The sequence below is a fragment of the Narcine bancroftii genome, chromosome 1 (assembly GCF_036971445.1).
Source record: "Narcine bancroftii isolate sNarBan1 chromosome 1, sNarBan1.hap1, whole genome shotgun sequence".
NCBI lineage: Eukaryota > Metazoa > Chordata > Chondrichthyes > Torpediniformes > Narcinidae > Narcine > Narcine bancroftii.
Window position 1 is genome coordinate 116,997,286 of NC_091469.1, and position 20,903 is coordinate 117,018,188.

General features: G+C 36.6%; 1 protein-coding gene across 1 annotated transcript in view; it reads left to right on the plus strand.

Annotated features, from left to right (window-relative positions):
• mccc2 (methylcrotonyl-CoA carboxylase subunit 2) overlaps nucleotides 1–20,903 on the plus strand; it is a 158,698-nt gene that overhangs the window by 45,438 nt on the left and 92,357 nt on the right. The window contains 1 exon segment of the mRNA XM_069936759.1: nucleotides 13,117–13,218. Coding sequence (XP_069792860.1) covers nucleotides 13,117–13,218 — 102 coding nt within the window.

Below are 20,903 nucleotides of genomic sequence, written 5' to 3' on the forward strand. Positions count from 1 at the left end.
AAATAGAGGCTAATGAGAACCTCTGCAAAAACCCATGTTCAAGACTCACCCATCGTGGACAATAAATTTCATCCAAATCTTGTCCAGAAAATTATTTACTGAATATTAATTGCCCAATAGTAGAATATAAAATTAGGCAATGACATACCACCATCTTTTAAAAAAAAATTGTAGCTATTTCTTACTTAGTCTTGGGTTCTTGTTGTGCCATATATATGAAGAAATTCTAGTATCAATAATATCAAAAAAAGAACAGGGATGAATGTTGGAACTGTCTGAAATAGATACAAGAATTTAGGTAAAAAATAATTTTAACTGCGTTAATTTGGCCAATTGATGATAAGGACAATGAGAACATTTTGTAAACTATTGTTTAACATGGTCAATTAAAGGTAAAAAAGTTAATCTTAAATAAATCCTAATGATTTTAACAACCAAATAAGTAAAATGATCAGTAACCAATTTAAATGGAGATTGTCCATAGATGGGAACTTGGATATTTAATTTAAAAAAACTCATTTTTATTGAGATTCAATTTATATCCAGAAAAGCTACTAAATTGAGCAAGTAATAACGACACTGCAGGGATAAATTTCTCAGGGTTGGAAATATATTTGCATATAGTTGCATATATTTGCATAAGTCATTTGCATATAGTGATATCTTATATATCCCATCCCCACGAATATTGCCAAATATATTTGATGAGTCATGATGAGCAATTGTCAAGGGTTCCAGGGCAATGTGAAATAAAGGGCTCAAAGGATAACCCTGTCTAGTACCTCTAAAAAGCCTAAAAAAGGGGGATCTCTGATTATGGCTAAACACAGAAGCCAAAGATGAGTGATATATCAATTTTATCCAAGAGATGAATTTTGGACTAAAATTAAATATCTCAAGCGTATTAAATGAATATTCCCATTCAACTCTGTTCAATGCCTTCTTAGTATCAAGTGAGCTAGCACATTCTGGAGTTTTAGATGAAGGAGACTATACAATATTCATTAACTTCCTAATATTAAAATGCAAATAACGATTCTTGATGAATCCTGTCTGATCTTTAGAAATGATACGTGGAAGGACAATTTTTAATCTAGTTGCCAGTATTTTAGAGTTCACATTCAATAATGAAGTAGGTCTATATGATGCACATTTGGTGGGGTCTTTACCTTTTTTAGGGATTAAAGAGATAGATGCTTCATAAAAAGATTGTGGTAATTTACCTACAAACAGGATATCCTTAAAGGTTTTACATTACCAAGAAGAAAGTAATTTGAAAAATGATTTGGAAAAGTCTACTGTGTACACATCTGGTCCCGGTGCTTTATCAGAGTTCATCGAAAAGATTGCTTTCTTTATTTCTCCCTCCATGATGGGTGCATCTAATACTGTGTATTTATTAAAATGGCAATTTTGGAATATTCAATTTTAGAAATTCATGCAAAACAGTGGAATGATCAGGAAATTCTGAATATTATAAAGAGGCGTAAAATTCTTGAAAAGATTTATTAATTTCAACATGATCATCTGTCAAGCTACCATCTCGTTTGTGAACTTTAATAATCTGATATTTAACCAAAGCATCTTTCAATTGGTTAGACAGAAGTTTACCAGATTTGTCAGCATGCATGTAAAACTGGCTCTTAGTTTTAAGTAATTGACTTTCAATCAGGTATGTTAATAACAAATTGTGTTACATTTGAAGTTCAATTCTCTCTTTGTAAAGCTCCAAATTAGGAGCAACAGAATATTTATTATCAATTTTTAAATCTCATCAGCCAGTGTACGTACTTTATTATTAGTTTTTTTTCAATCCAGCAGAATATGAAATTTTCCCATGGATATAAACTTTAAAGGTATCCCATAGAATCCCACTTGAAATTTCTTCCGAGGAATTCATTGTGGAAAAAAAGACATCTACTCCTTAATAAAGTTAACAAGTTTGAATCTTGGAACAGAGTAGAATTGAAACGCCATTGCCTGGCTTCGGAAGTTTGATTGAGAGTTTTAGAGGTGCATGATTGGAAACAATAATTGCCTCATACTTAAAAGCATTGACAGACGGACTAATCAACCATCGATAAAGAAGTCATCTATTTTAGAATACTTGTGATAAATGTGAAAAAAATGAGAAGTCTTTATCATTGGGAAGTAGAAACCTCCAAACTTCTAAAATTACAGAATCGAATAAAAAGGAATTAACACAGACCTGTCCATCAAAGGGTTTAAACAGCAGTTAAAGTCTCCGCCCACAATCAATGTATATTCATTTAAATTAGAAAGAGATGCAAATAAATGCTTGAAAAATTCAGGGAAGTCAATATCGGGAGTGTAAACATTAATCATAACAACTTTTTTTGTTGCAAAGTGAACCAGTAATTAGCAAGAATCTACATTCAGGTCTGAGATTGTTTTAAAGTGAACAAATGAAATCAAAAGATCTATAAAAATAGAAACTCCTTTCACCTTAGCCTGTGAATTAGAATGAAATTGTTGCCCTTTCCAATACTTAAGAAATGATGATTATCCTCCTTCCTATGGATTTCCTGGGCAAAAATAATCTGAACATTTAATCTGAGAAAGATTTTAAAGGTGTTCTTTTGTTTTATATGAGAATTTAAACCATTTATGTTGTGTCCCCCAAAGTTCCTCAACATGATTATCCAACTGCACGAAAACCAACAAGGTCGGGTCAGATACAGCAATGAGCTCTCTGAACCCTTCTCCATTAACAATGGCGTGAAGCAAGGCTGTGTTCTGGCACCAACCCTCTTTTCAATCTTCTTCAGCATGATGCTGAACCAAGCCATGAAAGACCCAAACAATGAAGACGCTGTTTACATCCGGTACCGCACGGATGGCAGTCTCTTCAATCTGAGGCGCCTGCAAGCTCACACCAAGACACAAGAGAAACTTGTCCGTGAACTACTCTTTGCAGACGATGCCGCTTTAGTTGCCCATTCAGAGCCAGCTCTTCAGCGCTTGGTGTCCTGCTTTGCGGAAACTGCCAAAATGTTTGGCCTGGAAGTCAGCCTGAAGAAAACTGAGGTCCTCCATCAGCCAGCTCCCCACCATGATTACCAGCCCCCCCACATCTCCATCGGGCACACAAAACTCAAAACGGTCAACCAGTTTACCTATCTCGGCTGCACCATTTCATCAGATGCAAGGATCGACAATGAGATAGACAACAGACTCGCCAAGGCAAATAGCGCCTTTGGAAGACTACACAAAAGAGTCTGGAAAAACAACCAACTGAAAAACCTCACAAAGATAAGCGTATACAGAGCAGTTGTCATACCCACACTCCTGTTCGGCTCCGAATCATGGGTCCTCTACCGGCACCACCTACGGCTCCTAGAACGCTTCCACCAGCGTTGTCTCCGCTCCATCCTCAACATCCATTGGAGCGCTTACATCCCTAACGTCGAAGTACTCGAGATGGCAGAGGTCGACAGCATCGAGTCCACGCTGCTGAAGATCCAGCTGCGCTGGATGGGTCACGTCTCCAGAATGGAGGACCATCGCCTTCCCAAGATCGTGTTATATGGCGAGCTCTCCACTGGCCACCGTGACAGAGGTGCACCAAAGAAAAGGTACAAGGACTGCCTAAAGAAAGGCAAAGGAGGAAAAACCCAACACCCAACCCCAACCAACCAATTTTCCCCTGCAACCGCTGCAATCGTGTCTGCCTGTCCCGCATCGGACTTGTCAGCCACAAACGAGCCTGCAGCTGACGTGGACTTTTTACCCCCTCCATAAATCTTCGTCCGCGAAGCCAAGCCAAAGAAAGATGTTCCATGAAACAAAATTAATAATATTATCCATCTTAATTGAATAAATCATCTGGCATGCAAAGGGTTAACTTTACAGCACAGGAGACCCACTTGTCAGGAAGAGGAAATAAAGTTCTAAGGAGGAATTGGAAGTTACAACAATTCAGACATATTTGTAGTTTCGGGTCAACCCAAATGAAGAAAAAACTCTTAAAAACCCTGTCCACTACTTCTAAGTGTACGGCCTCTCTGTCTACCAGCCTTATCCAGTTCAGAAATTTGCCTCTGTTGTTTTTCATTTTTCAGCTTGACTGCTCCAAATCTACCTCCAATCTCCTTAAACAGTTCTTCTAGGGCAGAGTATCTTTGTCTGAGTTTAACCTCCAGAAGCTTAGAAATAGTCTCCAAAGAAATTGGAGGTTGTTTCAGTTGTTTAGGATCGGCTTCTCTCCTTCCATTTCCATTACCACCTTCCTTGCTTTCAGCTAATACTTTTTTTTCCTCTGGTAAGCATTTCCAATGATTAAAAAAATAAAGTACAAGTATGCTAAAGTGTATTTAAGACTTTAACATAGATAATGAAAGGGTTGTAATTTCAAAGGGGAATTAAGGTTTTTTTTTTCTTTTTCTTTTTTTGGGGGGTTTCTTTTTTTTTCTTTTTTTCTCTCTTTTTTTTTCCTTTTTTGTGTGTTTCTTGTTGTTGTGTTTTATTGAGTGTAAGAAATGTCTAAATTGAAGTTTGCTTCTCTTAATGTTCAGGGTTTAAATAATCCTATTAAGCGTAAGAAAGTACTTGCTTATTTAAAAAAATTAAAAGTTGATGCTTTTTTACAGGAAACTCATTTAACAGATAAGGAACATTTGAAACTCAAATGTGAATGGGTTGGGCAAGTTTTTTATTCTTCGTTTAATTCTAAGGCAAAAGGTGTGGCAATTTTGGTACATAAGAATCTACCATTTCAGTTACAGAATGAAGAGAAAAATGGTGGAAGATTATTAAAATTAAATTGTACAATCTTTAATGAGGCATGGACTTTGCTTGATGTTTATGCTACTTTTTTTTAAAAAGACTTTATTTAAAATTTTATAACATGAAGAAAATAAAGAATTACATTTAAATAAAAATAGAAAAAAAGAATTTAAAAAGATATGATTACAATATTACATCAGAAAACTACACAAAATAACCCCCCTGTTAATTGTAACACAATATTAATAGTCTAACTTAAAATTAGTACAACCCTCCCCCCCAAAATAAAGAGTGAAGAGTTAATAAAATTGACAATATTATATATGAAAAAAATACCAACTTACAAAAAAAGAGATAAAACTTAACCTAAAACAATTCTAACAACAACAAAAAAAAATTGTCAATACTAAAATATCACACTTAAACATATATTTAAATCAAACTTAAATGCATATAATTAGCAAGGGGAGTCCACTTTAACTTATAAAAAGACATCTTATCCTGAATTGAAAAAGATATCCTTTGCATAGTCAAACAAAATTTCATTTCCAAATACCACTTATCTAAAGTTAGTATATTTCTATCTTTCCAAGTAAGTGCTATACATTTCTTAGCCACAACTAAAGCTAAATAAATAAATGAAATCTGATAATCCTCTAAACCTAAATCGATTAATGATTGCATGTTCCCTAATAAAAATATATCGGGATCTAATACAAGATGGATATTATATAAACTGTTAAAAACAGATTGAATACCTTTCCAAAATTGTTGCAATCGATCACAAAGCCAAACAGTATGCAAAAAGGTATTGGCCGTCTGATCACATCGAAAACAAGAATCCAACTTACTAAAACCAAATTTTTTAAATTTCTCCGGCGTTAAATATAGCTGATGAATAAAATTATAATTAATCATCGCTAGTCTAGCATTAATTAATTTCCAAATACTATTCTGACAAATTTCCATCCAAGCTTCTTCAGCTATTTTTTGACCTAAATCTTTTTCCCATTTCAACTTATCTTTATCCCAGTCTTTTTTACTAACAATTTCTTGTAAAATACAATACAAATCAGATATATATCCCTTTTTTGGTATTGAAAGTACATATTCTTCAAAACTAGATTCAGGCAATAAAATCATATGTCGACCACATAACTGTTTTACAAAAGATCTTAATTGATAATATACAAATATAGAATTTGCACTAATACCATATTTCCTTTGTAATTCGTCAAAGGAACAAAAACAACCCTCAGAAAAACAATCAGATAAATTTTTTATTCCCTTCTTTTCCCATTGTTTCAAAGTGGCATTGGAGACCGTAAAAGGAACAAGTTGATTATTATATAATGGGAATCTTCCAGAATATATATTTTTAAGTCCCAATTTTTTAAGTTTACTTGTCCATAAATTCAATAAATGTTTCAATATTGGCACATCATAAGTTCGTAATAAATTATTATTCCATCGAAACAAAAACTCATGAGGAAATTTTTCTAAAATAACCGCCATTTCTATCTTTACCCAACTAGGTGGGTCATCCATATTCATTAATGCACTAAAAAATTTGAATTGAGCTGCTTCATAATAATGCTGAAAATTCGGTAATCTTAAACCTCCAAATTGAAAATCCCACATCAATTTTCTCATTGCTACTCTCGGAAATTTTCCCTTCCATAAGAATTCTCTAATCGCTTTATATAAATCCTTAAAAAAACTTTTTAAAAAAAAAAATAAGGAATTGATTGGAACAAATATTGTATTCTAGGAAAAATATTCATTTTTATGGTATTAATCCTCCCTAGTAAACCCAAAGGTAGATCCCTCCACCTAATCAAATCTAATTTAATCCTTTTTATTAAAGGAAAATAATTAATTGAATATAATTCTTGAAATTCCGTATTAACATTAATTCCTAAATATTTAATTTGTGTAGTCCACTTCAAATTTGTAATATTTTTATATACTGAATAATCACCTTTACAAATTGGTAAAATTTCACTTTTAGCCCAATTTACTTTGTAACCAGATAATTGGCCATAAATTTCTAAACATTCTTGAATTGCAGGTAAAGAAATATCCGGATCCACCAAATATAATAAAACATCATCAGCAAATAAATTAATCTTATATTCCTCATTCAGAACTCTCATACCTTTAACATTTTCATTTTGACGTATTAATTGTGCCAAAGGTTCAATAACTATGGCAAATAAAGCAGGTGACAATGGACATCCTTGTCTAGTAGACCTTGTTAAATCAAAAGATTCTGAAATTTGGCCATTAACAGCAATTCTAGCCTTTGGGCTATTATATAAAGCCTTTATCAATCCAATAAATGAAGAACCAAAACAAAATTTCTCAAGTACTTTGAACAGAAACTTCCATTCCACTCTATCAAAAGCCTTTTCTGCATCCAATGAAACCACTATTGGATAATTCAACTGAAATTTAGATTTATTTATCAAGATTATTAACCGTAAGATATTTTCTGACGCATACCTGTTTTTTTATAAATCCCGTTTGATCACCATGTATAATTTTAGGCAGATATTGAGCTAATCTATTAGCCATAATTTTAGCTACAATTTTATAATCTACATTTAACAAAATTGGTCTATCAGAAGAAACCTGTAAAGGGTCTTTATCTTTTTTTGGTATAACCGTAATTATTGCGTTAGAACAAGACTCAGGTAATTGAAAAGTATTGTAAGTTTGTTGTAATACATCCTTATAAATAGAAGATACATCAGCATAAAAAACTTTATAAAACTCTATAGAAAACCCATCTTCACCAGGTGCCTTTCCATTCGGCATGACTCTTATTGCCCTTTCTATTTCATCTTCTGTAAAAGGTTTATCTAACTCTTGTCTGTCTTCTTGATTCAATTGTGGCAAGTTAATATTTTCCAAGAAAGAATCTATTGCATCTCCAGTTGCATCTTTACATTCCGAAGTATACAATTGTTTATAGAAATTACAAAATTCCTCATTAATCTCCTTTTGATTAAAAGTAATACCTGATTTCTTTCTAATCACTGGTATAATCCTAGATAATTGTTCCTTTTTTAATTGCCATGACAAAACTTTATGAGCTTTCTCACCCCATTCATAAAACTTATGCTTAGTTCGATTCATTAAACATTCAAACCGATATGTTCGTAATTCATTATATTTAAATTTTAAATTAGTTAACTGATTCTTTTGCGTTTCGGTAGCATGTTTTTGAAATTCTTTTTCAGTAGCAGTTATCTTTTCCTCTAAGTCTTCAATCTCTTTAATTCTCTCCTTCTTTACTTTAGAGGCATAACTGATAATTTGGCATTGCATCCCATAAAACAAAATGACTAGAAACAGAATTACAGTTAATACAAATAAAAATTTCAATTTGCTTTTTAAAAAACTAATAAATTCTGGTTTTTGCAATAGCATAGTATTAAATCTCCATCTTGAAACTTTCTGAACATCTTCTGAACTCAAATTTTCTAATAATAATAGTGAATGATCCGAAACCAATCTAGCCTTATACTCCACAGATGTAACCCTATCCTGCATATGTGCTGATATTAAAAAATAATCAATTCTAGAAAAAGAATTATGTTGCGAGGAATAAAAAGAAAAATCTTTCTCTGTAGGATTAACTCTTCGCCAAATATCAATTAAATTCATCTACTCCTTAATAATATTGTAATATTGTAATCATACATTTTTAAATTTTTTTTTCTATTTTTCTTTAAATGTAATTCTTTATTGTATTCATGTTATAAAATTTTAGATAATGAAAGGGTGGTGGACAAAAAACTTGAAAAAGGTATGGAGCGGTGCCAAAATACAACCTACTCCCAATTATGTTAATTGGGAGAGTTAATTGTTTTAAGATTAATGTTTTTCCACAAATTCAATATTTATTTCAAACTTTACCTATACTTTAACCTCAAAATTTTTTTCAAGATTTAAATAAGCAAGTTAGGAAGTTTCTTTGGAAAGGGAAAATGGTAAGAAAGTCATTAGAAAAATTAACATGGAAATATGAACAAGGAGGATTACAACTTCCTAATTTTAAGAATTATTATAGAGCAGCACAACTAAGGTTTTAGTTTTCATGTTTGCTAAAATTAAACCATCGTGGGTGGATATTGAATTAAATAAGATAGGAGAAGTTAGACTGGACAAGTTCATTTATAAATGGGAATCTAAATCTTGTGTAATAGATAAGGAAGATCCAATATTAAAATATTTGTTGAATATTTGGAATAAAGTTAAATTAGAAATTGATGGAAAGATTCTTTCATTTAAAAATGCCATTAATTAATCTTCTATTGATTTTTTCAAAAGATCATTTAAAAAATATATGGCATTATAAGGTAATTTCTAAATTGGGGGATTGTTATAATAATTGATATCTTTTGATCAATTAATGATTAAATATGATATCTTGTAATACATTCATTTGTTATTTTAAATTGAGGGCTTATTTAAGAGGGAAATTAGGATCAGAAATTATTTTAAAAGATCTTTCAAATTTGGAACAAATGGTTGATGGAATGACTAAAAAGTTTATTTCAATTGCATATATATTATTACAAGAACAGAAACCTAAAGTAAGTTTGTTTAATTCAAAATAAAGATGGGAACGAGATTTAGATACAAATATAGATCATCAAGATTGGCAAAATTTGTGTAAAGAAGTTATGACAAATACTATTAATGTAAGATATAGATTACTTAATTATAATTTTCTGCAGCAATTATATATTACTCCCCAGAAATTGATTAGATGGAGATTGAATTTATTGGATCAATGTTTTAGATGTGGAATAGAAATTGAAACTTTTTTTCATTCTATATGGTCTTGTTCAAAGGTCAACTCTTTCTGGGTTTCTATTAGTAAATTTTTGCAATGGCTAAGGGGGGTGAATTTTCCTTTAAACCCTAAATTACCTTTGTTAAGAAATTTTAGAAGTGCCATTCCTAAATTGTTAATGTCAGGTTCTCAATTAAAATTTGTTAAGTTGGTTTTAGTAATAGCAAGGAAATGTGTTGCTGGAACATGGAAATCTATGTTTCATTAACATTAGATAGGCGGCAGGCAGGCTGAGATTCAAAGTTGAATTCTATTAGAAAAAATAACGTATAATTCAAGGGATAATTCCTTATTTTTCAAAGTTGGTATCTGTATGCTAGAATAATGAAATTGAGATTATAATTATAAAATTTTTCCTTATTTTTCCTGATCAGTGAAGTTTTCCCTGAAGGTATAATAATTTTATGATGTCTTTGAGGTCCCTGAGTGTCAATTGATGCAATAGGAATTAATCAATTGTAATAATTTTATAATGAAATATTATGTATTTCAGTTTTGGGATGAGATTAATTTTAGGGGGAGGGTGGGTTTTAGTTTTTAATTGTAGTAGGTAGTTTTTAGATTTTATTTTTTTCTTATGTATTTGTTAACATTCTATGATATTTCTATGATATTGTTGCCAATTATTTGATCTTATATATGTTTATTAAATAAAATATTAAAAAAAAACCAGGAATGACTGCAATGCAGCTCAATTTGTTGTGTAGGGTGCTCTGCGGACAGCTTTGGTACCAGCGGTATCCATTTGGACTCCTTCACTATTAATTGTGAAGCCCAAATATGTTACGGAAGGTACCATAAATACACACTTGTTCTGGTGCAGACAGATGTTCACTTAGATCCTTAGGTTAGGATCCTTTCTCAGTTAGATAGGTGCTCTGAGTTGTCTCGACCTGTATATATAATGTCATCAAGGTAGCATCCTGTATTTATGCCATGCATAAATCCAACTGCACGAAAACCAACAAGGTCGGGTCAGATACAGCAATGAGCTCTCTGAACCCTTCTCCATTAACAATGGCGTGAAGCAAGGCTGTGCTCTCGCACCAACCCTCTTTTCAATCTTCTTCAGCATGATCTGAACCAAGCCATGAAAGACCTCAACAATGAAGACGCTGTTTACATCCGGTACCGAACGGATGGCAGTCTCTTCAATCTGAGGTGCCTGCAAGCTCACACCAAGACACAAGAGCAACTTGTCCGTGAACTACTCTTTGCAGACGATGCCGCTTTAGTTGCCCATTCAGAGCCAGCTCTTCAGCGCTTGGTGTCCTGCTTTGTGGAAACTGCCAAAATGTTTGGCCTGGAAGTCAGCCTGAAGAAAACAGAGGTCCTCCATCAGCCAGCTCCCTACCTTGACTACCAGCCCCCCCACATCTCCATCGGGCACACAAAACTCAAAACGGTCAACCAGTTTACCTATCTTGGCTGCACCATTTCATCAGATGCAAGGATCGACAACGAGATAGACAACAGACTCGCCAAGGCAAATAACGCCTTTGGAAGACTACACAAAAGAGTCTGGAAAAACAACCAACTGAAAAACCTCACAAAGATAAGCGTATACAGAGCCGTTGTCATACCCACACTCCTGTTCGGCTCCGAATCATGGGTCCTCTACCGGCATCACCTACGGCTCCGAGAACGCTTCCACCAGCATTGTCTCCGCTCCATCCTCAACATTCATTGGAGTGCCTTCATCCCTAACATCGAAGTACTTGAGATGGCAGAGGCCGACAGCATCGAGTCCATGCTGCTGAAGATCCAGCTGCGCTGGGTGGGTCACGTCTCCAGAATGGAGGACCATCGCCTTCCCAAGATCGTGTAATTTGGCGAGCTCTCCACTGGCCACCGTGACAGAGGTGCACCAAAGAAGAGGTACAAGGACTGCCTAAAGAAATCTCTTGGTGCCTGCTACATTGACCACCGCCAGTGGGCTGATATCGCCTCAAACCGTACATCTTGGCGCCTCACAGTTTGGCGGGCAGCAACCTCCTTTGAAGAAGACCGCAGAGCCCACCTCACTGACAAAAGACAAAGGAGGAAAAACCCAACACCCAACCTCAACCAACCAATTTTCCCCTGCAACCGCTGCAACCGTGCCTGCCTGTCCCGCATCGGACTTGTCAGCCACAAACGAGCCTACAGCTGACGTGGACATTTACCCCCTCCATAAATCTTCATCCGCGAAGCCAAGCCAAAGAATTTGTCCATGATCGCTTGATATATTGCCGGGGCAATATTCCATATTCACGATATTCCGTATGGCATTTGGGTATAGGTGAATAACCCCAAATGAGTATTGATTGTCACATATTTCTTTGAGGGCTCATCCAATTCTACTTGCTGATATGTTTGGGATGAGTCCAACTTCGTGAATTTCTTTCCTCCATTCAGGGCCTAGAATAATTCTTTTACTTTGGGCATAGGATGTTCAGGTATTTGTAAAGCCTGATTGAGGGTGCCTTTGTAGTCACAAAGAGATTTCTCTGTTGACTTTTCGCACTGGCAGAATGGGAGCTGCCCAGTCACTATATTGCTGCATGACCTGCTGAGTTTCTCCAAATAATAACCAGCATCTGGCATTATTAAACATAAATGAGAACTATGTTAATTGTTTAAAGCATACTCATTCCATCCACCTAGCCTTGAAGAATGAAATACCAGGAACTTCTTGACATAAACAATATTATTGATTTATGATGCAAGTTTGATCTGCTTCATATATTTTAGCACCATTCTGTCTAATGCACATATTTCTTGTTACTGAGTTGAGACAAGTAGGTGAGGCCAGTCATCTGCAGAAACTTTAGGATTCAGTTCTATAGATTATCAATTATCATTGACATGAAAATGATGTGCCTACTACCAACATTTTATAGTGTATTTGTTTTGAAATCTTATCTGTTAAAACTGCATATATGAAATAGACACTGTCTAAATCGTAAATCGTAAAAGCAGCATTTAAAACATACTTTTTCATTGAAATCCTCTTTTTGTTATCAATAACTTATTGCATCCTTAACTTTTGATAATCAGCTGAAAGGTTATCGTTTTTCTACTCACAAATGCTGTTTGGCCTGTTAAGTATTTCCAGCAATTTTCTGTTGTATTTTCAGGTATTTTTGCTTTTGTTTGTGCTTCATTTTATGTGTTTGGAAAAATTACTTGAGCCACATTTCACAAAAATTGAAATTAAAATAGCTTTAATGCTATCGAGTAATAATATTTTCCATTTCCCTGTAAATATTTGTTAAGAAAGGATATGCAGACCTCAATGACTTAATACCATCATAGTCTTCAGCAAGCCTAAGTAATTCCCCATTAACAATATCAACAATTTACTTTGAAGCTCGTTTGATGTTATTTAGTTGATGAGCATTGCACAACACTAGAACAGGATCCTACAAGCAACATGAAGTGTGTTATCAGTGAAAATAGAATTGTAAGTATCTCACAGTTATTTTTGTCTTAAGTTTTAAAAAAAATGTTTTATTTGACAGATCTCCATTCTTGGAGTTTTCACAGTTTGCGGGTTATCAACTCTATGGTGAGGAGGATGTACCAGCAGGAGGCATCATCACAGGCATCGGAAGTGTATCAGGGTAAGCTTTAAACTTCAGTTAACTTTACCAGCTTCATCCTTTAAAAGTGATTGTGGAAAAACATTCAAGGGAGCGTAGGATGGAAGGTGGAGTTTGGTGGGAAAATGGCCAAGATAAATAGAGATATTAACTAATTTTTCTTTAAAAACCATGTTACACAGAAGGTCAAAAGAGAATGTGCTGGTCATTAAAAGGGGAGAGGCAACTTATTAAAAACCTTGAAGAAATGTTATACCCAGGGAAGAGAAGAAGAAAAGATCAGACTTTAACTTTGCCCAGAATAATAAAATTAAAATGCTTCATTTGAACCTGTAGATTATATCTTATTAATGGTCAAGAAACATTTCTAAAAAGTTTGCTTTTTGAATGAACCTAAACAGATGCTCTGGAAACAGTGTGCTGTCCAGATGCTTTCAGAACTGTGGAAGGAAATCAGGTTTAGAGAACATCTGGCCTTTGTTTATGAGTTATTTACCTTTGTGAGCCCTCTTCTGGTCTTCTGGTGCAGTCATCTTCAGCCTAATGAAATTACAGTAAATTGTATTCAAATGCAGTTATTAAGAAGGAAGATTATGGAAATGATGTAGATGTGATCTAGCGGATTTTAAGAACACATTAGGCCAGGCACCACAAAAAAAGTTGAACAATGTCAATATTATCATTTGGACTGAAAATCGTGTGTAGTAAATGATTGTTTTTAAGATTGCTAAATGATTGTTTTTAAGATTGCCTATAGGACCATAGGTCAGTGCTGGGACCACTTCTCCTCTGATGTAAAAAAATTATTCTAGATGATGGAATGCAAAGTAAAACTTCAACATTTTCTCATAATACCAAGCTTGGAGGTATGGTAAGAAAACAATTTGGTGTGCCAGCAGAATGGATTTGCCACAGAGAATTATGAGGTGACACAATTGGGCACCAGTGGTTGGACAGGTGATAAAGACTTTATAGTGCAGGTCTAAAGCATGTGCAGGTCGAAAGAATGTACAGGAACATTGGGACCTACGAGATCAGGTGCATAAATTGTTGAAGCTAATAGAACATATTGAGAAAGTAGTTATATGATATTTTGGGCTTCATAAATAATTGTATGAAATACAAAAGGGAGCATACTTGCAATAAAGAGAAAGCATTGATGGCTTACCAGATGGTGCTCTGGGGTGGAGGAAAGATTTAGGGGACTGAGCTGATACTCTAGCATTTAGAAGAATAAGAGGTGATCACTTTGAAGAGTACAACATTTTTAAGGGAGTTGTCAGGGTGGATGCTATTTCCCCTGGCAAGGATGTTCAGACTCAGTAGTTAGTATCAAAATAAGAGATAAAATATTCGACAGAAAATGAAGAAGAAATGTCTCCAATCAGAAGATGGTGAATTTTTGTAATTCTTTACCCCCAAGGACTGTGCAGGCTCAGTTGTTGGGTACATTCAAGATTGAAATTGATATATTTTAAATATTAAGGGAATCAAAGGAAGGTATGCTAAGGTAAAAGATTGCCCATAATATTATGGGATGGGGGAGCAGGCATCAAGTGCCTAATGGCAGGCATCAGGTGCCCTGCTTCTCTTTCTCATGTTCCAAGGATGTGAGAGTGTGCAGAGGAGATTTATGAGAATATAGGAATGAAACATTTTGAAAACATAGGGGTTATTCTGCTGGGGCATCAAGGTGACATTAGATGGAAGTGTATAAGATTATGAGCAGTTGAGACAAGATAATGAGAGAAAAGCCATTCTCATTATCTGATGACAAAGACTAGGGAACTTACGTTTAGGTTATAAACATGAGATAAAGGGGGAATGTGAAGAGAATTTTTTTAAGTTGTGAGGATTAAGTTGGAGCCTTTGCCTCCAAGGATAATGGAAATGGAGTCATTCAATGAGTTCAGAAGGAGACTGGATAGACATGAGAGATAAAAGTTTGCAGGTCTAAGTGATTAGAGCTGGGGATTGGAGCTGACTGGACTGTGGTACAGAGAGTTGCTGTTGACTGAATGGGTCATACAGTAAATTTCATAAATGTATGATAATAAATTACTATGTTTGAGAATTAGGGAAAATATTTAGCACTGTTTTTCCCTGGAGTTTAGTTTTAGGGAATTGGATGCTAAAAATTTTGTGCATGTGTTTGCTCAGTTTAAATAAAAATTAAAAATAGAAAATTCTAGTTTAGAAACTTGGGTGCCCAAAAATGCAGAAGGCTGTGGAAAGTGGCAAACCTACCCAAATGCATCATGGGAACTGACCTCCCATTCATTGAAAACATCTCTCCGAGGTGCTGCTGCAAGAGGGCTGGCAACTGGGATCTCTATCACCCTGGTCACAATCTCCTCTCACTGCTATCTTTAGACAGAAGGTTCAGATGCCTGAAGTACAGTAGCTACAGGTTCAAGAACAGTGATTATCCAACATCTATCAAGTTCTTGAGCCATCCCATACTACCTTAGCTCTAACCAAAAGCTACTCCAGGACCACCAAAAGATTTGTCTATACTACTGAAACATCACTTTTTTTCTTACACTAGCTGCAACTGTGAATATTTTTCTCTCCTTGATATTTATTATTTCTTTATCGGTCTTTAATTTGTGATATAGGTGCTTATCCTTTTTTCAAATTGTGAACAGCTGGGGTCCCAGTACAGATCCCTGTGGCACCCCACTGGTCACCACCTGCCACTCAGAAAATGAGCCATTTATCCCAACTCCCAGCCAGTTCTCAATCCACATCAATACCTTGCCTCCAATCCCATGAGCCTTGATTTTGCATGGCAGTCATTTATGTGGGACCTTATCGAAGGCCTTTTGGAAATCCAGGTACACCACATCCACTGGCTCTCCCCCATCTATTTTACCTGTCACCATCTCAAAGAATTCCAATGGATTTGTCAAGCACGATTTACCTTTTGTAAATCCATGTTGACTCTGTGTGATTTGGATAAATTGGGGGACTGGGCAGATACATGGCAAATGCACAACAATGTGGATAAATGTGAGGTTATCCACTGTGGTAATACAAACCGGAGGGCAGATTACTATTTGAATGGCAATAGATTGGGAGATGGGGAAGTGCAGAGAGACCTAGGGGTTCTTGTGCACCAGTCACTGAAGGTGAGCATGCAGGTACAGCAGGCGGTTAAAAAGGCAAATGGTATGTTGGCCTTCATATCAAGAGGGTTTGAGTATAGGAATAAGGATACCTTACTGCAGCTGTACAGAGCCTTGGTGAGACCACACCTGGAATATTGTGTGCAGTTTTGGTCACCTTATTTGAGGAAGGATGTTCTTGCAATGGTGGGAGTGCAAAGGCAATTCACCAGGCTGATACCTGGAATGGCAGGAATAACTTATGAGGAAAGATTGTGCAATTTGGGATTGTACTCGCTGGAGTTTAGAAGATTGAGAGGGGATCTCATAGAGACATATAAAATTCTGGACTGGACAGAATGGATGCGGAAGGGATGTTTCCAATGGTGGGGGAGTTCAGAACCCAGGGCCATGGTTCGAGGATAATAGGCAAACCATTTAGAACTGAGATGAGGAGGAATTTCTTTACCCAGAGGGTGGTGAATCTGTGGAATTCATTGCCACAGAGAGTAGTAGAGGCAGGTTCATTGAATATATTTAAGAGGGAATTATATAAATTTCTTCAGTATAAGGGAATTAGGGGTTACGGAGAGAAGGCGGGGACGGGATACTGAACTTTAAGATCAGCCATGATCTCATTGAATGGCGGAGCAGGCTCGAAGGGCCGAATGACCTACTCCTGCTCCTATCTTCTATGTTTTTGAGATCCTTGGGACCAGATACTTCTCAGTATTTGGATTATTCCAGATTATGGAATTAAAATGGCGGCAGAACATAAACCCTTTTTATGGAGTGAAGGAAGCTGGATTGAAGCCAGGTCATCGAGCAATGGCTATCTTTGTTACCCGTAATCACCCACGCAGCTGAAACAGAGCGGTCCCAGCTGTGTGGGGGATTATGGGTAACTAAGACGGCTATTGATCCCGCATTAAAACTAAAAGAGGCCCCACTGCACCCTTGTCTGCCCCTTCTGACCTGACTTGGCTGCTCTCTCCCCATGCTGCCTGGGTTGAGTTCTCTTCTTGCTCTCTCCCTGCTCGTCCGCCCAAGTCGTGCTGCTGCTCTCCCTGCTTGCCCCTTGAGTCGTGCTACTGCTCTCTCCCTGCTCACCCACCCGAACTGCATTCTCTTCTCACTCTCTCTCCCCGCTTTCCGCCTGAACTACATTCTCTTCTCGCTCTGTCCCCGCTTGCCGTCCAAGCTGCATTCTCTCTTTGCTCTTTCCCTGCTTGCCACCCGAGCTGCGTTCTCTCCTCACTCTCTACCCACTTGCCTGCCCGAGCTGCATTCTCTCCTTGATCTCTCCCCGCTTGCCCGCCTGAGTCATGCTGCTGCTCTCTCCCCCTCACCTGCCTGAGCCGCATTCTCTCCTTGCTCTCTTCCTGCTTGCCTGCCTGAGTCGCGTTTTCTCCTCGCTCTCTCCCCTCTCGCCTGCCTGAGCAATATTCTTCTCACTCTCTCTAGAACACCTGAAAATACACTGTACATGCAGGAAAAAATGTTCAGTTTTCAGAATCACGAATAAAGGGATAAGAACCTGTAATTCAATTTTTAGTTGTAGTTGGTATATCAAGTTGGCTGTTTGGTTGCAACAAGTAAGAATTTTGATGTATTTGAAAATTTTTCTTGAGTATATGACAATAAACTTGCACTGAACATTGAACACCAAGCAGATCACTCAGCATCTGTCGAAGATTTAATGCTTTACTTTTGAAACTTGTTTAACTGAATCTAGCTGACTTGTAAGTGGCAATAGCAAATCCTGGAATTTAAAGCTCAGGACAAACTTGAAGTCCTGAGCTTGAAAGTGCATCAAAATTTGTTGCTAGACATAAAATCTTGACATTTAGGTTCCACCAGAGGGTACCAGTGCAGTGCTTGTTAGCTGATTTCCTAGCAATTTCTACTGCAATAAAAAGTTGTTAGCATGGCATCAGGTACTCCATTTAAGCAGACAAGGGGTTTTATTATGAACAAGAATGGGTTGGGTTTCTGTTTACATTAAAGTATAAGGAAATAAAACAATCCGGTCTGCAGACAATGACTTCCTCTGAGATCACTAGCTGATCTCATTGAACTACATCTAACCATAGAATATGATTGAAAGCAACCACTAAAAATTGTTTTAAAGACAAAATTATCATTGTTATTAAGAAATACAGATTATTTTGGAATCTGTGTTTTCTGATGGATCCACAGTGAACTACATGCAGTATGAATCTATCAATACTCCACTATCCAACCATTTGAAAATCAGCATCTGGTTCACCAGCTAATATTTGCTGTGTTCATTTCTGACTCACTGGAGCCCTGGTGCCTACACTCTCTTTTAACTTGCTTGTGCCTTACAACATCAAACATTATAGCACTGTCCAGGCCCTTCAGCCCATGATGTTTTCCCAATCTATGTAAACCTGCTCCACAACAATCAATTTTTTTCCTACCTCACACCAGTAACCTCTATTTTTCTTACATCTATGTGCATATGCAAGAGTCATCTGATTGTCCTCATTGTACCAGGCTCCATCACACCCTGGCAACACATTCCAGATACATACTACTCTCTGTGTTAAAAAAACATACCTCTGTCATCTCCCCTAAACTTCCTCCACTCAACTTAAACAAATAAATGTCTTCTGCTATTTGCTATTGACACTCCAGGAGAAGGGTGCTGGCTTTCTAAGCCCATCGTCCTCTTATACCTCTATTAAGTCACCTCTCATCCTTTGTCACTCCAAAGCGAAAAGCCCTAGCTCTGTCAACTTTGCTTCAGAAAACAGATCTCCAATCCAGGCAACATCCTGGTACATCTCCTTTGCACGTTCACTATAGCATCTATATCCTACCGGTAATGAGGCAACCAGAACTTTGTGCAATTCTTCAATTATGGTCTAATCAGAATTATGTAGAGCTGCAATATTGCCTCATTGTTCTTGAACACACCTTATTTCCTTCTTAGCCACCTTATCAACTTGCACTGCCACCATAAGGTTTCTATGGATCTGGGCCCCAAGACTCTCTGTTCCTCCACATTATTAAGAATCCTGCCATTTCATATTTGACCTTCCAAAGTGCATCACTTCACATTTATTCAGATTGAACTCTATCTGCCACTTCTCAGTCCATCACTGCTCCCTGTCAATATTCTGTTGTAACCTATGACAACCTTCTTCTATATTATCCCCAACACTTCCAACTTTTGTATCATCTCCAAATGTACTGACTCACCCCCCCACTTCTTCAACCAAGGTATTTATAAAAATCACAAAGAGCAGGGGTCCCAGACCAGTTCCCCGTGGAACTCCACTTGTTACTGACCTCCAGACAGAATAGGTTCTATCTACTATTACTCTCTGCTTTCTGCAGGCAAGCCAAGTCTAAATCCAAGCAGCTAAGGTTCCTTGGATCCCATGCCTCAGAATGAGCCTACCATGAGGAACCTTACTAAAATCCATGTATTCCATATCCACCTCCTTACCTCCATCAAGTTCCTTTGCCACCTCCTTGAAAATCTCACTTAGGCTCAAGTCCATTAATTTATTTTCTGTTTGTTGTGACGTGTTTAAAATTTTGGAGATTTTTTAAGATGTTGACTTTTGAGCTCCTGCAGAGGAGATATCTGTTTTTTATTTCATAGAACAATACAACACAGGAACAAACCTGCCATCCCACATTGTCTGCGCCAACCACTGCCAAATTGAACTAAATATTTCTTTGCCTGCACATGAACCACATCCCTTCATTCCTTGCAGATGCTATTTTCATGCCTGATTCCATCACCACTCCTGGAAGCTCCTTCCAGGCAGCTATCGCTCTCTGCATAAAAACAAAATATCCATATGTCCTGAATATCTCCTTCAAACTTTTCCTACCTTCACTCAATGCATGTCCTTTAGTATTTGATTTTTTTTTTACCCTGGGAGAAAGATTCTGATTATCTCCCCTATCAATGTCTCTCATAATTTTATAAACTTTTATCATTTCACCCCTCATCTTCCAGAGAAATTACTTAAGTTTGTCCAACATCTCCCCATAACCCCTAACCTCTCATTCAGGCAGCATTCTGGTAATTCTCTTCTCTACCCTTTCAAAAATCTCCTCATTCTTCCTGTATTGGAACGACTAGAATTGTGAGCAGTATATGCAGAATGAGGTAGTCTGGTAACTCTTTCTGTAGAATGTGAAATTGTTGATAGATGTTTGCTTGGCTTGGAGCAAGTGGAGAATGAGCACAAATGGGAATTTTTCAGGTTATATCACAGGGATTGATGATAGGGCCTTAACTACTTTACAATGTATATAAATGTCTTGCTAGAATGCATCAGAGGGATGATTATTAAATGCAGTGTTCCCTGTAGATGTACTCAATAGTGAGGACGGATTTGCCTGTGATGTCCTGGGCTGTGTCCATTACCTTTTGGAGGGTTTTATGCTCGGGGTATTGGTGTTCCCACACCTGACTATAATGCAGTTTCTCAGTACATCTTTCCACCACACCTCTGTAAAAATTTGCCAGGGTTTCTGGTGTCATGCCAAACCTCCGCAAACTCCTGAGGAAGTAAAGGCACTGACATGTTTTCTTCGCAATGCCATTGATGT